Raw genomic sequence first — 17,588 nt, forward strand, 5'->3', positions numbered from 1 at the left:
GCGTGGATACTTGTACTAACTTACAGAAAGTCAAGAGCCAGGATCCGTTTGTATCGCAAATCAAAGCAGTGCTCCATGTCTGGGCATGAACATGACAGCGGGATTCCAGTATTGGGACGCTCGCTCTCTTCTTCGGATGTTAACCACAGTCACAACGCTCTCAAACTAGAACCCAAACGGTCACCAGAGCGAAAATCTTCCAGTTCCTCTGCCAAGTTTGACAAGCAAGTGGCGATTTTACCGGTTCGATTTCAAGCAATGACTCGGATAACACCAGATACGACAGAGAGTAGATCGAGACTAAAACTACAACAAGGCATTGAGAATACCAACGTAGACAAGGATGAAGACACAGGTGGATCCAGCGACGACTTGCATCGAAGTGCTGGACAATTGAGCATCAATGGAGATCTAAAGGATTCTAAAACTGATGAGAAAGCTACTTACGCCGAGCAGCCAGTTGGGCTAGTGGTGGCGCTCTTTCACGATGGTTTCGTCTGTCGTCATATGACCAAGGAAAATGAAGGTGTTGAAGGCTTCGCACAGCCTTACGATGCTGAATCCAGGTGGGTACACTTGCTAGTCAAAGCGCCTACTAAAGCTTTAGGACTAAAACGTATCTTTCTTGATCTTCAAGTTATTTTCTAGCCTGTATCGATAACGGACGCGTCCCTGAAGGACTCCCAGATATGGTTTGCAAACGTCTTTCGGACCCTCTCGATTCTTTCGCTTGATTAACGATGGGATAACTTTTTTTGTGTCCTTGTTGCATGACGTAGATCGCATGTGCGCACTACAACGGCAGCGTGTTGGCCGAAATTCGAGACTACAGGGAGATGCGAACGGCCTTGTGCCCAGTATCATCCGCGTTTTTGCCTGCTTCATCACAATTGATTCTCACAGACTCCGAAGTTGAGTCTGGTTGTCGAGTTTGGCACACGTTGTTGCAGCCGGGGAAAAGCCCATTGCCGATTGATTTTCAAAGTTCTCCACTGTTGGAGCCACCGACACTGCAGTCAATGTTTGATCATTTTCCGGATGTACATCCGAGCGAGTTGGAAACGTTAGCGGTGGATGCAAAGAGGCAGCTACTACAGGAAGAAGACGTCTTTCTCTCATCGTCATCAACAGAATCATCGTCTCCACGAGATGAGTCGCAAGGGTTTAGCTATTTCCCAGCAGAACCTCTTGAACCTCACACAAACGAAGAAAATGATGACTTGAGATCGACAACTACACCAACTACTCGTTCGCGCTTACACAGTCGGTTGGAATCTTCTCCACCGTCATCTTTGCTATCTCCTATCGCACGAAAAAGCGCACGATCCGCTTTAAATGGTCGAGATGACAATACACCCAAGCGATGCAAACGACAAATCCAAACAAAGCTAAAAGGGTCCAAGCATGGTCGAAAAAGCGAACAGAATGGAAGCAACACGCAATACGAAAGTGCAACAAACTTCCACGAATCCGATTCTACTTTTTCTCGTGAGATGGAGTTGTGCAGATATCGTCGTTCTGAGCAATCTCGTCGTGGTTATAGAGAACTTATTGCCGAGGATACAGCTCAAATCACACCACTACCAGCCACTCAACTGTTCTTATCGAAGCTGAAGGGAAAACGACGCCGGCCTGACAACGAATTGCTATATGGCAAACCTGCTTGGGTGACCATCGCTCACGTTGGGAGGTTTTATCGTGCTGCAACACGTCTGGAACGCGAACACTCCCGCTTTCTTCATGTCAGAACGCTGCAATTTCTACTACATCAATAACTGTGACTCATATCCATTATGCTGCGTTGTAGACAAATGCACGGCGTTTGATGCAAGCAGAAAAGACATCTCCAGCAGACACTGAAGTAGGCTTTTAATTCTTTGCAAGATAATGATTGTCACCTGGCAGTTTAGACTAACCAAACCAAACAATTATTCTAGCATGTAGCCGGAAGTATGCGCTATCTCGCACGGCAACTCGGTGATCTGTCACGACCAAGTGACGTTATTGCCGTAGCGTGTGCAAGAGAACTCAAAGTAGCAGAAGACGAGGGTCGAGAGCTGCGTGCGTCAGATTGGATGGAAGTTGAAGAGCATAGCCCCGCGTCGAAATGGCAGGCTGCAGTCGCGTTAATCTCCCCAGAGAGCGAACCTAAATTGGAGCTCCATCGTGTGGGTATGGACAAAGATGAAAACTTCCTGGGGCACTTCTTCGAGCTCGCAACCGACACTGCCAGCTTGATCATGGACTATCAACCTACAGCTGCAGCGCCGCATTTCAACGCCTTCGATGATGATGGCAATCTCCAACTCCAATCCGCTTAGCTGCGCCCTATTCTGCGTATATTCATTAGCACACCAAGATGAACACCCAGGCAAAGGTATTCCTGTTTGTACATTTCATTGTCACTTAGGTTGCCTACTTCTTGCTGGACACAAGGTGATCGTACAGCCCGTCACAAGCGTCTTCCAGCAGATCCAGTACGTGGTCGAAGCCACCTTCGTACCACGGATCTGGCACACGGGTGGCGTCCTTGATGGTCTTGCAGTAGTCGGTCATCATGGAGATCTTCTGGTCAGCGAGGTCACGGCAGGGTACGCCACCCCAGGCCTCCGCGGCCTCCAACACAGCCTCTTTGTTCTTATCCTCCATGCAAATGATGTAGTCGAACTCGTCGATATCCTGCTTATTCAACGGCCGTGAGCGTGACGTCATGATGTAGCCACGCTTCTTGGCCTCTTTGGTCATGCGTGAATCTGCTGCTTCTCCCTCGTGGTACGACCAGCCACCGGCACCGTACCAGTTCGGATTGCCGCCTCCAGTGCCGCACGAGTCAATGTGGAACGAGGCTGCATCCGCGCCCGCCTTCTTGGCCACGATGCCCTTGAGCACAGCCTCGCCTGCTGGACTGCGGCAAATGTTGCCAAGACACACGAACAACACACCCACCATAGTGAAATACAGTGTGTTGCTGGAAGTGTGCAATTTGAAATTTGATGTTGTCCACATTCGTTTGTTTGTGTTCTACACATAATATATACACCGATAACGGATCGCAGCAGAAGGTCGGCAACTATGGGCAAGAAGAAGCGGCGCGATGACGGCGCCGGCGAGGCCACGCAGCGACGCATCTTCTGCTACTACTGTGATCGCAACTTTGATGACGAGAAAGTGCTGATCCTGCACCAGAAAGCGCGCCACTTCAAGTGCCCCACGTGCCACAAGAAGCTCAGCACCATCAGTGGCATGATCATCCACACCCAGCAGGTGCACAAGGAGACGCTCAAGAGCATCCCGAACGCCAAACCAGGCAAAGAAAGCGTCGAAGTCGAGGTCTATGGCATGGAAGGCGTGCCAGGTGAGGCTATAGAGAATCCATAGAGTTAGTTGGCATTGGACTGAACAATTGCTTTTTTTTACGCTGCAGACGCTGATGGAAACGTCGCGAAGAAGCCACGGTTGGACGTACCTATGATGGGCGGTTATCCTGGTCAAGGTGTGCCGTTTATTGGCGGCCGACCGCCTCCTCCGATGCAGTTTCCGGGTGGAATGGCTCCACCTGGTGTCGGTATGCCGATGCGACCTCCACCTCCACCTAGAGGGTTTCCTGGGGGTATTATGCCGCCTCCTCGTATGGCGGTACCGCAAGGCTACCCGCCATACGCTGGTATGCCGCAGCAATGGGCAAGAGGCCCTCCACCACCCGGCGCAGTAGTGCCTCCTCAAGCTGCACTTGGTTATCCGAATCAACCGCCTCAGATGGGCATGCCACCAGGAACTATAGCTCCTCAGGGTGTCACAGTCAGCAATACGAACGTGTTCGATGGCGCCGCACAGAAAGCAGTGAAAAACGATCTGGGACTTGTGTATGCCGACGAAAACGTGTCCATGGTACGTGTTTAAAATTCACAAACCAGATCTTATCATTGAGCTAACTCCTGTCCCTTTTAGGAGGAAAAACGTGCACTTCGACCGAAATACGCTTACAAGCCACTGGGACTAACTGCGACCACGAGTGGGAACTGAATGACCTGGGTTTCCTATTGCTGAACCGACCTCCATGGGATTGGAGTAAGGATATGCATCCGCTCAATCAAGTGCAGTGTCAATGTATGGATGGTACGGTCTGCTTTGGCTGTGGGATGACACATTGATGAAGGGCTTAAAGAAATTCATTTTCCTCACTCACTTGTTGATGGTTGGCTCCCTACTCAAAAGCGCAGAAGCGAGCGTCTATGTGAGTTCTGCGTTGATAGTAATGTCTCCTTTGTGATTCTTATTTGTTATTTGATTTGTTATAGCACGACAGACACCATAGAAACGGTAGACTTGCTTACTACAAGTCTGGGTATCCGCCGTATTTGGAGCAGTAGCTCTTGAAGGTGGCCGATACGGGACTGGCGATCTGTTCCAGATCGTTCTCTTGCTCGTTGTTGTCGTCTGCAGCGTTGTTGCCGAGTTGTACTTCCGGCTCAACGTTTGCTTGGCTCCAGTTCATGGTCGGACCAGGTACGTTGAGCTCCATCCTGTTTGGTCTAGGACTCCTGCACCCACTGCCTGTGCTACTAGAGAAGGAGGACGCCGATTGAGCTGCCGGGTTCTCATCATTATTGTTCGCGACAGGCATCGTATTAACGGTGCTCATCGACTGGAAGGCTGCGAGATTAAATGCTCGTCTTGAACTGTATCCATTGTCATCTCCACCAGCACTGCCGATGCTGCCAACCGATCGACTGTGACTCATCCAGCGAGTGAGTGGGTTGTTTCCAAGCGAGTTGCTACGGCCGATAGAGCTGTTACCGGTATTGTTACCATGGTAATATGGTGCCGAGCTGCGTCGTGCATCGGCTGGAGAGTCATAAACGCGAAGAAACACGTTTGTCGGAGAAGCCACAGAGTTTCTCATGTCCGGGATTGGTTCTGGTAAAGCTGGCGACGCTGCGGGCAGAAGTGGAGGTGTCATAGGAGGCGGTTGATAGCCAGCTCCTTCACTGTAGTGACTTCTGAGGAACGAGCGCCGTATGATCCTCGTGTGGGTCTTCACTTCTTCCTGGGTCACATTGCGGTGGTTACCTTCCTCTTCGCCATTGCTGGCATTGAGATCAACAAAGATACCGGTTAAGCTCATAACCAGCACAAGACTCGGCATTGTAAGTGGAGTGATGACAAAGAGCGACAACGCTGGGAAAATCACCATGAGAGCCAAGAGCGCCGATCCGCCACCATTGGAGGCTGAAGAATTCGTCATACTGCTGATCTCCACGAGCGAAAGCCACACCAAGTAGAAAGCTTGACCAATTGTCGCGAACTGGAAGAGTCGAAGGAGCAGCTTCGGACTGTTGAACCAGAATCGATCGTCGTGGTGGTGTAGCTGTCGGTGACACAATGCTGACATCTGCATGCGGATTACAGCGCGGACAGCCAGAGCCGCGGCCTTGAACTTCATCGGAGCCTTCTTGTGTCGACCATATTCAGCGGGATTGGAGTCCTCCTCGGTCGAGTCATCTACAGATACTGGAGGAGAGTCAGCATCAGAGTTCTGGTCGCGCTTGCTTGGTCGACTTTTGTTACGCGCTCCTGAATTTTTGATCACCTTGTCAAGTCGTGCTTGGATATCTCTGTTGGTGATAATACGGAGACGGTCGTCAACGATGCCACGTAAGATCTTCAATACTTTGAAGAAGATGACGACGTTCACTAGCAACAGCAAGCCTCCAACGCCAATGAAGATCCAGTGGTCTTGATTGGGAAAAAATGACGGCAGCAGACAAATGACGAGCAGGATTAGGAACGCACTTGGGTGGATGTTCGTCATGTGGTACAGCAGGTTGCGCATACAGAGCACATGGTACTTGGCGTATGTCATCCGGTTCTTGGCTTCCTCGGTCTCTTGCTCTTGTTCAGCCCAACGCGTTGGTCGGACGCCAAATAAACGCTCCATCTCCAATGGGTTTTTGTAAATGTAGCCACTCCGGTTCTGACAAATGTTGTACGCGAGGATTTCAAAACTTTTCCAGAGATTCCACTGCTTGCGGATGTTGAAGTGGAACCACCAGCCTTCCCTTTGATATCTCTGCAGTAGGAGACTGTACGCGCGCGATCCCATGACCAGATCCATGCCGGATGGAGCTCTCGCTCTACCCATCCGATTCACTCCGTCTGCGTCTGAGCGTTGACGACCGCGCATGGCAATGTAGCAGTCGTCAGACGGCGTGTCAAGCGTGCGATCTCCATCGTCCATGAAGCTGCTTCCTGAGCTGTAAGGATTAAGATCGCGAGCCAACGAGGACGCGTCTCGGATAAAGGAATGCCGCATGCGACGGGTGCCGCCGCAGTCGTCACTGCCGATAAAACTGGGGTATTGTGAGGAGTACGTGTCGTCGTGGATGTCGCTGATGCTCTCGCGACTTTGATCCGGGTGGTTTTTGATCTCCCAGACGAGTTTTGGTACGACTGTACCGATGAAAAGCAGTAGTAATACAATCACGATGAAGTAGATCATAGTGAGGAACACGATGTAGTGGAAGAACTCGTAGAAATGCAGTTGTTCCGACGCCGTGAGGTTGTTCAACGCCAAAGACTTCAACGCTCCACTCGTGTTTAGCGTGAAGATTACCATGGACAAGAAGCCCAAGATCATCACTTCCTCGAAGATGCGGTTCACGATCTTACGAAGCTGCGGACATTTAATGGCGGCGCGAATGTGGTGGATAAGTCGGTCCACCCCGATCGACACGGCCACGATCACGGTCAGTAGAAACACGGCAGTGCGGAGGTTCTCGTGCAGGCATTGAGTGTTGCCTACCCCCAAGAACGAGGCCGAGTTGTTGCAGTGTGGGTTTCCCTCTTCGTCTCCTCCTGCCAGCAGTCGCTGTACGTCGTTATGGACATCCAGAGGCGTCTTCAGGCCTCGAAGCAGCGTCTGGCCGTTGACATTGTCCAGTGTAAGTAGAACTGCGAGTAGCGCGGAAGACTTGACGGGTAAACGAGTGCTGGTAGGACGAGCGCGGCGCCGAGTTCTCCCTGAGGTGGGGAGACACATGTCAACGTCCATTGTTAGGTGGTGGGTGGTGTATTGTTCGATGGAAGGTCGCAGACTGTGAGCAACAAGGCAAAAGGAGAAGTGAAGTCTGTGCCTAATTCGTAGATCAATCGCCTTGTTGTTTATTTTTTACGTCGCTTCACCAAGCGGAAGCAGAGTGAATGTCAAAACGATCACAATAGAAGCGCGGTGGTTACAGCTGGTCTGCAAAATGCGGTGTGTGCGGGCAACGGCTGGGCTGGCAACGACAGGTTGAAGAGGAAAGACCGCATTTTGACAGCGCTGTCTACCCACAAAAGCTAGCGATCGTGTTGCGGCAGAATCCAGGCGCTCGAGATCGGAAAGTTGACCGGTGGCAATCCGACAACCTCTTTGTTTTTTTCGATGAGTCCATTAGCGTCCGCGATTTGGAGAAGATTCCGTTGCGTGTATTAATCGCGTGGCTGCTGGCTGCATGCGCTCGCAATGCAGAGGACGACGACAGCCTCGTTTGTTCGGCACGCACTGGGCTGTGCTCGAGATTCGCGACGAAAGTTCGGCGTGACGTCTTCTGAGCTCGCGAACTTTTCCACCGGCAAAAGAGCGAGTGGCTCAGCTGAAATGCGTCAGTACTTGCCTTGCGGATCAGATGCTCACATAAGACCAAACTGAAGCTGGCACATGTCCATGCAAGCTTCTTCAGCGTTGTTGATGACGTCGGACGTATCGACTTGCTGTCATGTTCGTGTAGCCATCTTGACTGCAACATGCCCATCCCCCACTACCGCCACATCTCTTCAACCGTTGCGTTGTGTCAATAAGTGTTTTCACAAGCATTGGCTGGTGACAGCAATGATCAAGGATGCAAGTGAAGTCAGTGTGTACATGACCGCGGACGTCTTCGTTTTCGGCCAATGCACATGTGCCACCGCACTAATGACGGGGTCACTGACGGCTGTCGCCTCTAGTGCAACCACCTCCAGCATATCAAGAAGGAGATTGGACCCTCATTACCCAATTTGCGCTCGAACCACGTGCCAAGATGACTACTACCGCTGCTGTTGGCGAGCGAGTGCTGAATGCATCTCGAGCCCACATTGAGTCGTTGGGCGACATGGCTGAAGACGCCTTTTACACTATCGATCTGCAGCACGTTGCGAACCAGTATCGACGCATGGTGACGCAGCTTCCGCGCGTGCTGCCATTCTACACCGTCAAATGCCACCCGGACACGCGCGTCTTGTCGCTACTGGCTAAACTCGGTGCTGGTGTGGACTGTGCCAGTCAGTCGGAAGTGGCAATGTCTTTGAGCCACGGAGTCCCGCCCGAGCGTATCATTTTCGCCAACACGATGAAGCAGCGCTCGCACTTGCGGTTCGCACGCGAGCACAACGTGCCTCTCACCGTGTTCGACTCGAGCGACGAGCTTGTCAAGATTAAGCGCGAATTTCCGGAGGCGAAACTAGTGCTGCGTCTACAAGTCGATGACTCCAAGGCTCGTCATCAATTCGGCCCTAAGTTTGGAACCCCTATGGTTGACGTGCCGGCACTGCTGGAGACAGCAAAGCGCCTGGAGCTCAATGTTGTCGGTGTGTGTTTCCACGTCGGTGTCGGCGTTCTAGAAGCGAGCGCGTTTGTGGACGCGATTGTGCGCGCCAAGCAGGCGTTCGCAATGGGCCTTGATGCTGGATACAAGTTTACGCTGTTGAATCTCGGCGGTGGCTTCGCTGGTGACGACCTCGGCCCTGTCACGTTTGAAGCTGCGGCACAGGCAATTAATGCAGTGCTGGATGAGCTCTTTCCCGAAAGTAGCGGCGTGAGCATCATCTCTGAACCAGGGAGGTATTTTGTGTCAGCGTGCGCCACGCTCAGCGTCAATGTGATCGGAAGGAAAGTGGATCCAGAGCTCACCGAGCGTGCACGTACTTCCACTGATGAAGCTGATGCTGGCCTGCCGCGTTATATGTACGTCGTGAACGACGGTAGACATGGCTCCTTCAGTACGCCCCACTTGTGTGTGGTGTCGACTCCCGTGGTACTGAAGGCAGCTAACGCTGATGAGTCGAAAGCTGTGCCTTGCAGTGTGTGGGGTCCGACGATGGACGGTAAGGATGCCATCACCCGAGAGACGTCACTTCCAGTCCTGGAAGTCGGCGACTGGATCGCTTTTCCCCGCATGGGGGCGTATAGCTTCGCGACAGGCTCCACCTTCAATGGGTTCTCACTGCCAAGCCGCATCTACATCGAAGCGGAGGATACAGAATAGTAATAAGCTTACATAGAATATTAATTCACAGTAAACTTTGCATACAAAATGTAGGCTGACGTTGAAGTCAGCAAGTTGTCCTTTAAGTTGCATAAAAGTTGCGCGTCTGAATTGAAGCAACACAATCAATTTCATTCTCCAAAAAAGAGAACAGACCGAGCGCGGCAGCTCCGGCCACATGAACGACCCGTTCTTCGACGAGGTGCGCGCCTTCTCAGCGCCTCTATCCGCGCTGTGCAACTTCCTCTAACTCTCCTTTCCACGCACATGTTTTGTTCTCTTTGGTACGCTTCAGGATGACGGAGAATTCGACGATCTGTATGGGAATTCCCGCCCCTCTGCTTCTTCCGCTTCTGTATCGCGGAAACCCCGCAAGAGCGAGGTTCCAGCTGCTCCGCCAGTGACACCGGGAGGTCGGACTTTTACTCGTAGCCCTGCAGCCTCCAGCAGCGTCGTCTCCAGGTCGTACGTAAGGGACAGAGCCGGCTCAACGACGAGCAACATAACAGACCTGGCAGCCTCGGGAAAGCAGGATAAACGCCGCAAAAGGCACGGGAAATTACGACGCAAAAGCAGCCAGGAATTGTTCGACGTACAGTGGCAATCGGACGTCCATGTGGCCAAGTGCGGCCTCTGCAGAGCGGACTTCTCCCTTGTGAAACGCAAACACCACTGCCGCCACTGTGGACGCGTCATGTGCTCGGACTGCTCGGCGTTTTTGTATTTCGAGCTGTCGCACCGCAAGCACAGAGTGTGTGTGCCATGTAACAACCAGTTAGTGGCTGAACAAGAGGCGTATGACCGGGAGACACTCGCTGGTCAGCGAGATACGAGTGTGTTTGATGATTCCAGTGAGGACGGAGCAATTTCTGCTGTCGCTAAGACACCAATATCGTCTAAATCTAGTGATGAGAAGACGAAGAAGAAAAACGAGAAGAATGGCCGCAAAGAGAAGAAGAAAAGAGAGAAACTCGACAAGAAGGGACAACCAGCGCAAGTCACTGCACCAGCACCAACGCCCATCAGGAAGCAAGCAGGTACAGAGGATAAACCGTCGACTACGCTATTTGATGGAGCAGATGATGACTGGTTTACGGATGTCCCGGAACGAGCGAGCACTCGTGATAGCGAAGATAGCGACGGCGGATCGAAGGGACCAGGATGGAGAGATCATGTCAAAGACACGTATACCGTCACAAGTGCGAGCGAGTCAGTGCTTGCTCCGATGGCTGGTAGTACGTTGACTGCTGGAATTACAGGGAATGGCTACATCTCCGACCAGTTCCGGTACGATGTTGGGGGTCCAGGTCTTGGACATGAGGATGATTTTTCTGTGGAAATGCCTCGGCCGAAGCATGAGACAGCTACAACGTACGCTGACCACAGCATCAAACCCAGTCGACTCACTGGAAATGGGTACTATTCGGAGCAATTCCAATACGATGTGGGTGGTCCAGGACTTGGCCACGATGATGACCGATCGCTTGTTATGCCTCGACCAAAGCAACAAGTTGTAGCTGTACCGTACAGTTATGACGATACAAGCCAGTCGCACGATACGTCCGATGACAGTGCACCTTCTGGCCAGGATTTTCAGCCTCGACTTACCTTGAGACGCGTGTTTAGTGGCACAAAGCGTCGAGAGTCGACAGCGAAGAGGGAAAAGAAGCCACGTGCACGGGGAAACGAGAGCATGACGATGGATGAACTGAATCCTTCGTACTCGTCGGAAGATGAACCACGCATGGCAATGCCGCGTCCTACAGCAACATCAGCCCAGCCTACGTTCTATGACAATGACGCTGACAAACTGGTCGTTGACGACTCACCTGGTTTATTTGAAGCTACTATAGCGGAGCGAGAAGCACAACGTAAGAAGGAGGAGGAACAACAACGACAGCTTGCAAGTGATATGGCTTGGGTAAACGGCTCAGCGTTGCCACCGAGCGTCCCGTCACATCGCTTTTCAAGTGGCCAGGAGTCCTACAGTATCGTGGACCATCCGTCGCATACGTCTAACTCACCAGTTGAGAGTCGTCAAGGTGGCAATGCTGGTGAAGATGCTGTTGGAAATACGAAAAGTGGATTCGCTGGAGCTCTAAAACGATTCTTTGGGATGGGATCAAAGTCGGGGAAGAAGGCGACTACACCTCCTAAAGCTGCCAAGGCCCCGCCTGTTACGCCTGTACCAGAGAAGAGTAATACTGACAAGCAGATACCCGCTGAACGTGAGGAAAAACAGAATGAGGACGTCATGACGGACGAACCTGCTTCTGAAGTATTGGAACGTCACACGGTGTTGGATTATTACGGAGCAACTCGAGAAGGTTCAGCTACACAGGAGAGTTTTCGATACACTATGCCATCGTCTGCTGCTGCTAAGGATGCTAGCTCTCGCTTTGAGGCCTCCATGCCTCCAAGAACTGGTGCGAGTGAAGAGTACGAGCAAGTTCAGCCCAAGCCGGAGCGTAAACGTCGAGGTACGTTTGATGATCTCTTTGAGTCTCCAAAAAACAACATAGCAGGCAATGCAGATCGAGCTGCGAATGGTTGGGCTGCGCGTGTTGGAGAGAGTACAAGTGTGGCCGGAGTTTACGCTGCTGCTGGAGTTGGGGTTTCTCGCTTTGATCGACGACGATCAGTTGATGAAGCAGATGATTTTACGATTGGAGATGAGTCACGAGTAGTACAGAACCCTACTCGAACTGATGACCCTATTGCGGCATGGAGACAGTCTGCAGCCATGTCATTACTGAACGATCGAAACGATGCAAGCCAAGCGGAGGCGTCTGGTTTTACGTGGAGCAATGTGCGATCAACTCCTGCTTTTGGCACAGCCACGTATGCTATCCCCACGAGTCTTCAACCGCGTGAGGACAGCTCGTCTCGATTCGATCCTGCTGCTACACAGCCTGCTCCGCTCGGTAATATCATGGACGACTTGAACCGTGATGCGACTTTGAAACAGCCTACAGGAAAAGAATCTGTTGACGATTTCTTTGCGGAATTTGAAGAACCTAATGACTATGTGTTCGATCCTGCAACGGGAGGATACGTGGCAGCTCGAGTTCCGCCACGCGTAGCAGCTACTCGACAGATTAATCAGTCAGAGTCACCGAAGTCGCAGCCTTCGCAGGTTGACAAAGATATCCACAGAAGTCTCGAACGGGACTACAACGCTCCAATTGCAAAGTCTGCTGCTCTTACTGTTGCATCGAAGGACGGCGAAGGAGAAGAGGTTGAAGACGAGGTCGCGGAGATTATCGTGGACAAGATTAGTTCTCTGGAGAGCGAGTTGGCAGCGTTGAAGCAGTTGATTCGCAATCGGAAAGGAAGCGGAGGCAGCAATAAACCGCGTGTCAGTCATCAGAGTGCAAGGCCGAGTGTTCGGAAACAGAGTATTTTTGACAACGACAGCAGTGACGAAGATGATGGCAAGGCGAAAGATCCATACGCTGCTTCAATTCGGCTTGTGTCGAAGAGGGAGAGTAAACGGAGACCTCCTAGCAAGAAGAAGCATGTCAAGAAGCGCAGAGATTCTTTCGCGGATCTGTTCGAGGATAGTCCGAATGAAAAGGAAACTCTAGGTGGGGCCACTAGCTATGAAGCTCTCTTTCAAACTGGAGCCAAGGTGGCGGAAGCAAGTAAAGACGAGGAAAGCGACGATGACGCAGACCTTGCAACAAAACCTACTAAGAAAAGGTCGAAATCAAGACGTCGATCGAGTCGCAAGATTAAAGATTTCGTGCCAGCCAAAGAAGAATCTGATAGTGAACCAGAGTTCACGTCACTAAAGGAGCGACGTGGTAAGCAATCTCGACGGAAGGAGGGCGGAGATGATGATACTGGTGCCAATTCGACAAATTTGGTTACACCACTTTCGGTTGATGTTGTTCCTGTCTTAATGCCCGTGAAGCAAACCGAGGAGGAAGACCCGATTGATGCGCTGTTCGATAACTCCAATGATCGTGATGTGGCTAACTTGTATGGAGGATTGGATGAAGAGTCCAACAAATCCGCGCAAGAGTCGAAACCTGCGCCGATTCTGCAAGAAACAAGCGCGTTGTTGACCCAAGTCTCTTCAACGTCCTTAACGGATGACGAAGTGAATGACAATTCGTCCAGTAGTGCCACAACCATGGAGTCTGTCGCATCTGTAAGCAAAGCGAATGGAGGTTTCTCATACTCTGTGGATCCACTAAACTTGGATGAAGCCAATGAGGAAGAGGTCTTTTCAATTAACTGGGCGAAGATGCGGAAGACCAAGTCTCGACGGCATAAACCTCGCAAGTCAGGTTCATCAAAATCAATTGGTGATAATACTGCCAGGAAGAAAGCGACGGAAGATGCTGTTTTGGAGCCAAGCGCACTGGACACTAACTCTGAACGCGAGATGGAGGTACATGATCCGGCTAAGCGTGAGGAAGTCGAAACGTCAGCTCCAAACTCTTTTCTTGCGGACGCAGCATCGAACTGGATGTCAGTTAGCACGATGGAGAAGGAGACAGTGAATCTCAGTCTTACTGGTGATGAAGATTTGGAGTATCTTCTGCAGTCAGAGGATGCTAGCAAGCCTCATGAGCGGACTAGTGAAAGTGCCGCCGTGAAAAAGGATGATAACGCGGATATGGATTCAGCTCCGGTCTCGATGAATGATGCAGAAATTCAAGACATCTCACCAAATTCCAGTGCAAAGGAGGTGATCCCAACTGAAGAAAAAGATGATTCTGTCCCGATTCCACTTTCCAAGGTGAGCTTCGTTGAAGAGCTCGTCGAAACAAAGTCGGATCACGACAAGAGAGACTCTGGCTTCGACATTTTCGACAAGTCTGGGGACGTGGATTTCCTGTCAGTATCTTCGTCTGTGGACCTGAACACTCTCGATCACGAGAGTAACAATGAAGATGAGGATAAAGAAGCTCTCCCTGACGACGAGGCTTTCAGTTTTGAGGTCAAACCCTCTAAGAAGCGGCCTTCTGCCCTTGGTGTGCCTGTCAGTGCTCCCAGCACCCAACAGTCGTCTCTTCCATCCTTGGATGAGAGTTTGGAGCTCGGGAAGTACGCTGTGTCATCAGTACCATCGTCGTCTCGCACCCCGTCAATAGATGGCAGTCTCGATGATCCAGAAGAAGTGTCAGTGGATGACGAACCGGTTCTAGGAGCAGTTGAATCACATGCTTTCGATGCGGACTGGCAGCAAATGCAGGCAAGGGAAAAGGAGCGTAAGAAGAAGTTGCAAGCCAAACAGCGACAAGCTCAGCGAGACAAGGTACTACGGAAGCAAGGAATATCCTCAAAGTCTCTCTCCAACAGTTCTGCAACTCCCGGCCCAAATAAAACCAAGAAGAAAAAGAAAAAAGAGAAAGATACGGACGACACAACTCCATCCTCTTCGCATCACAAGAAGAGTCGAAAGCACCGGCATAAGGAGAAAGGAGAGGCAGTGGGGCCTCCACGATCATTAACAGAGTTGTGATTTATGACCAAGGTACTCAAAAATTACAAAATAGATACAGGCCCTACCAAGTTATCGTCCGGATAACATTTTTCTCAAAAATCCGTGCGCTTCAGAGGCTTTTGGTGCATCGCGAGCAGCCATAAGCGATGAACTGAAGGGATAATATCCTCCACAGCAACACGATCGCTTGGATTAGCAGCCCAACCAGCTTCAAGAATCTCAGCGCAGGCTTTCGGAATCGTAGGAAGCAACGGAGGTCTCTCACCATGTTCCACAGCGCGATAAACTTCAAGATGCGACTTGGCCTCCCAAGGACTGCGACTGGGTACCATGATCTGCCACAATGTGATCATGAGACTGTACACGTCTACCGCCGTGCCGTACCGTGCTGTCTTGCCGCCCTTGATCATCTCCGGCGCCATATAGTCGACTGTACCGGCGATCGTCATGGTTCCATCTGTCCGTGGTCGCAGCAAGTTGGCTTCTCCGAAGTCTGCAAGCTTGATGAGGAAGTCCTGACCCACTAAAAAGTTGTCCGTCTTGATGTCACGGTGCAGTAATGGAGGCGAGAAGCTGTGCAGATAAGCTACAGCACGACACGCGTCCAGCCACGCCTTGAGCTTTGCTGCAAGCGTCCAGATCTCGGGGTTTTCACGCAAAGTCACGTCCAGCGCTCCGTACTCGCAGAACTCAAAGATGAGTGAGATAGACGGCGGTACCACGCAGAGACCGTAGAAGCGAACGACGTTCGGATGCGACAACTGAACATTCAAGGCCGTCTCTCGTGAAAACCGTTGGACTTCTTCGTTCGTCACTTGCACATCCGTGTAGATCTTGAGCGCAATAGGAACAGGAGTGCTTCTACGTAACGTTCCGCGCATCACAATAGACGTAGCACCTTGGGCGATAATGCAGTCCAAAGCCAGAGATGAGAAGTCCACGACGTTGTGCCTGTGCTCCTCGATCATGTGATGCACGTCGTATACCGACGTACGAGTGGAGAAATTCGTGATCATACCACGCTCCGATAGTAAATTCACGTATCGACGCATTGCGCTAGACGAAGCAGTTGAACCGGATCCGTTGTCGTCAATTGCAAGCCAGTATCGAGTATCAGCGCGTAGTGACAGCATCACAGCTACGACGATGAGAGAGTCCAGTCCCGTGACAACGCAGTGAATGATTGGCAATGTAGTTGTCGCGTCGACGTGAGCAATACCCAATATCGAACTCAGAATATTGGCGAACGAAGTGATCACAGCGATGACGAAGAAGAAGTCGAAAGTAGATCGAGCGTGGAAGACGAACTTGGCCCAGAAGTAGAACAGAACCAGCAGTACGTAGATGGCCATCGCGATCGCGTCTGCGATGTCGTGGCCGACCTTGTACAGCGTCATGTTGCATATCACCAAGATGACGCACACTGCACCCGAGTAACAGATAGCGCGTAGAACTGCTTCCTGGGAGACGCTACGCTGGATCATAAGCATCGGTAGCAGCTGCAACACCCAGACGGATGGCATAGTCACTACACTGCACGGATAGTTGGGATCATCCTCCAATGTCAACGGTTTGTACGTCTTGCCACTATCGCTTTTGTACGCTTGAAAGCTCACGAAATACAGCACCAATCCAGCAGCCGACAGCGCAGCGATAGTATACCAGATCGCCTCATAACACGGAAGCATAAACGCCGACTCTGTTAAGATACAGAGGTAAAAAAATAATTAGATAACATTCAACACCAAGTAAAAACAATATACGCACTGAGGTTGGAGCTGATGCTGCATGGTGCGCTTCGAAGCACACGTTTACGACTACGACTGCATAGCAGTCCCATCCACAGCGACACGACAAAAAACACGACATTGTTCACTGTAGGGATGAGGACTCCAGCCAAGTACGCAGTCGACGCCGAGTAACTCTCCATACTTCCAGGCACAGCACATCGTGCGACCATGTGAAGCTGATCCGGCGCTGCATCCGAAAGCACCTTGGCGATGGCCACTGCGAGAGCGACACCAATCATTGCCATCGCCAACGTCACGTTCAGTACAAAAGAGTCCCAATTGGGCATCATACGTTTCCAGAGCGACGCCATTCTGTGTCGAAACCTCCAGCGATGTATCTGTTTATTCTGCCATTTGCAGCATCTTCGGAGCCTCAACATCCACCGAGCACCGCGCTCTACGGGCTCCATGGGTGGTATACCGTCTAGGAAACTGCTGCGTGATCTGGTGTTCTCACTTGGCGTATTGTGGCCCAGCGTGTCGCCTTCAAAGACCTCGTTCCGTCCAGATGCATTAGTGGAGCTGGTGAGTCTGCTACCCCGTAATTCGCCCTTCTGCTCCACCACTGAGTGGAGAATCGAAGAGCCTGCTGGCTGCAGGCCTATTCTGTGTCCTGCGTCCTGTGCTGCGGCCTGTTGTACGTCTGTATCAATGAGAATCGAGGCTTCTCGGGTGGGCATAATATTGGCTGGAGTGGTGAAGACACTGGCCCCAGGCATGGGAAACAGGTCGCTGATGGATTCTCGACGTCGTAAATTCGTGCGGAGGCCGCCGCCTTCACTGCGGGTGCCGTCGCCATCGCTTTGGGCTGTCGGGGTGGCTGGGTATAAGCGACGTAACGAGTGCAGGGATTGGGGCGTTCGGTACGGGCCGGGCCGGTTACGCACAGTCCCGCCGTCGCTGTGTGTTCCAGGCGAGAGCTGGCCGTCGCTCTCTAGCAGCACGAAGCTCGAGCGCGGCGACGCGGCCGCGCCGTTATGTCCGGGAGATGCCATGCAGCGTCAGAATTCTAATAGAGACTTTGGTGTATGCTGGTCAAGTGTGTAACGGACTTTT

General features: G+C 51.6%; 7 protein-coding genes across 13 annotated transcripts; 4 read left to right on the top strand and 3 right to left on the bottom strand.

Moving 5' to 3' along the window:
• Positions 1 to 29: 29 nt before the first annotated feature.
• On the top strand, positions 30 to 2,353 carry PPTG_21645. Of its 2 annotated transcripts, XM_008899276.1 has the most exons (5): positions 30 to 566; positions 638 to 692; positions 780 to 1,742; positions 1,808 to 1,861; positions 1,938 to 2,353. In XM_008899276.1, exons 1-5 carry the CDS (start codon positions 76 to 78, stop codon positions 2,319 to 2,321), a joined length of 1,947 nt encoding a protein of 648 aa, XP_008897524.1. In that variant the 5' UTR covers positions 30 to 75; the 3' UTR covers positions 2,322 to 2,353. The 2 variants fall into 2 exon arrangements, with proteins under 2 accessions (XP_008897524.1, XP_008897525.1); XM_008899277.1 differs by lacking the exon at positions 1,938 to 2,353 and having other exon boundaries at positions 76 to 566; positions 1,808 to 1,917.
• Positions 2,237 to 3,843, bottom strand: PPTG_05177 (hypothetical protein). Its single transcript, XM_008898674.1, has 2 exons — positions 3,467 to 3,843; positions 2,237 to 3,361 (listed from the first exon to the last, which is right to left on the bottom strand). The coding sequence occupies exon 2, from the start codon at positions 3,004 to 3,006 to the stop codon at positions 2,416 to 2,418; it is 591 nt and encodes a 196-aa protein (XP_008896922.1). The 5' UTR covers positions 3,007 to 3,361; positions 3,467 to 3,843; the 3' UTR covers positions 2,237 to 2,415.
• PPTG_05178 (hypothetical protein) lies at positions 3,001 to 7,356 on the top strand. 6 transcript variants are annotated; one of them, XM_008898680.1, is made up of 6 exons: positions 3,040 to 3,355; positions 3,425 to 3,888; positions 3,949 to 4,116; positions 4,221 to 4,234; positions 4,299 to 4,506; positions 4,567 to 7,356. In XM_008898680.1, the coding sequence occupies exons 1-3, from the start codon at positions 3,073 to 3,075 to the stop codon at positions 4,021 to 4,023; spliced, it is 822 nt and encodes a 273-aa protein (XP_008896928.1). In that variant the 5' UTR covers positions 3,040 to 3,072; the 3' UTR covers positions 4,024 to 4,116; positions 4,221 to 4,234; positions 4,299 to 4,506; positions 4,567 to 7,356. The 6 variants fall into 6 exon arrangements, with proteins under 6 accessions (XP_008896926.1, XP_008896924.1, XP_008896923.1 ...); XM_008898678.1 differs by having other exon boundaries at positions 3,001 to 3,355; positions 4,299 to 7,356; XM_008898677.1 differs by having other exon boundaries at positions 3,038 to 3,355; positions 3,949 to 4,234.
• PPTG_05179 (hypothetical protein) lies at positions 4,155 to 7,827 on the bottom strand. The gene has a single exon (XM_008898681.1). It carries the CDS (start codon positions 7,049 to 7,051, stop codon positions 4,334 to 4,336), a length of 2,718 nt encoding a protein of 905 aa, XP_008896929.1. The 5' UTR covers positions 7,052 to 7,827; the 3' UTR covers positions 4,155 to 4,333.
• Positions 7,828 to 7,905: 78 nt separating this feature from the next.
• Positions 7,906 to 9,404, top strand: PPTG_05180 (hypothetical protein). Its single transcript, XM_008898682.1, has one exon. The coding sequence runs from the start codon at positions 8,061 to 8,063 to the stop codon at positions 9,282 to 9,284; it is 1,224 nt and encodes a 407-aa protein (XP_008896930.1). The 5' UTR covers positions 7,906 to 8,060; the 3' UTR covers positions 9,285 to 9,404.
• Positions 9,405 to 9,418: 14 nt separating this feature from the next.
• Positions 9,419 to 16,547, top strand: PPTG_05181 (hypothetical protein). The gene is made up of 2 exons (XM_008898683.1): positions 9,419 to 9,486; positions 9,580 to 16,547. Exons 1-2 carry the CDS (start codon positions 9,463 to 9,465, stop codon positions 14,758 to 14,760), a joined length of 5,205 nt encoding a protein of 1,734 aa, XP_008896931.1. The 5' UTR covers positions 9,419 to 9,462; the 3' UTR covers positions 14,761 to 16,547.
• PPTG_05182 (TKL protein kinase) lies at positions 14,709 to 17,588 on the bottom strand. The gene is made up of 2 exons (XM_008898684.1): positions 16,510 to 17,588; positions 14,709 to 16,441 (listed from the first exon to the last, which is right to left on the bottom strand). Exons 1-2 carry the CDS (start codon positions 17,525 to 17,527, stop codon positions 14,835 to 14,837), a joined length of 2,625 nt encoding a protein of 874 aa, XP_008896932.1. The 5' UTR covers positions 17,528 to 17,588; the 3' UTR covers positions 14,709 to 14,834.

This window comes from Phytophthora parasitica, assembly GCF_000247585.1.
Source record: "Phytophthora parasitica INRA-310 unplaced genomic scaffold supercont2.7, whole genome shotgun sequence".
Taxonomy (NCBI): Eukaryota; Oomycota; class Peronosporomycetes; order Peronosporales; family Peronosporaceae; genus Phytophthora; species Phytophthora nicotianae.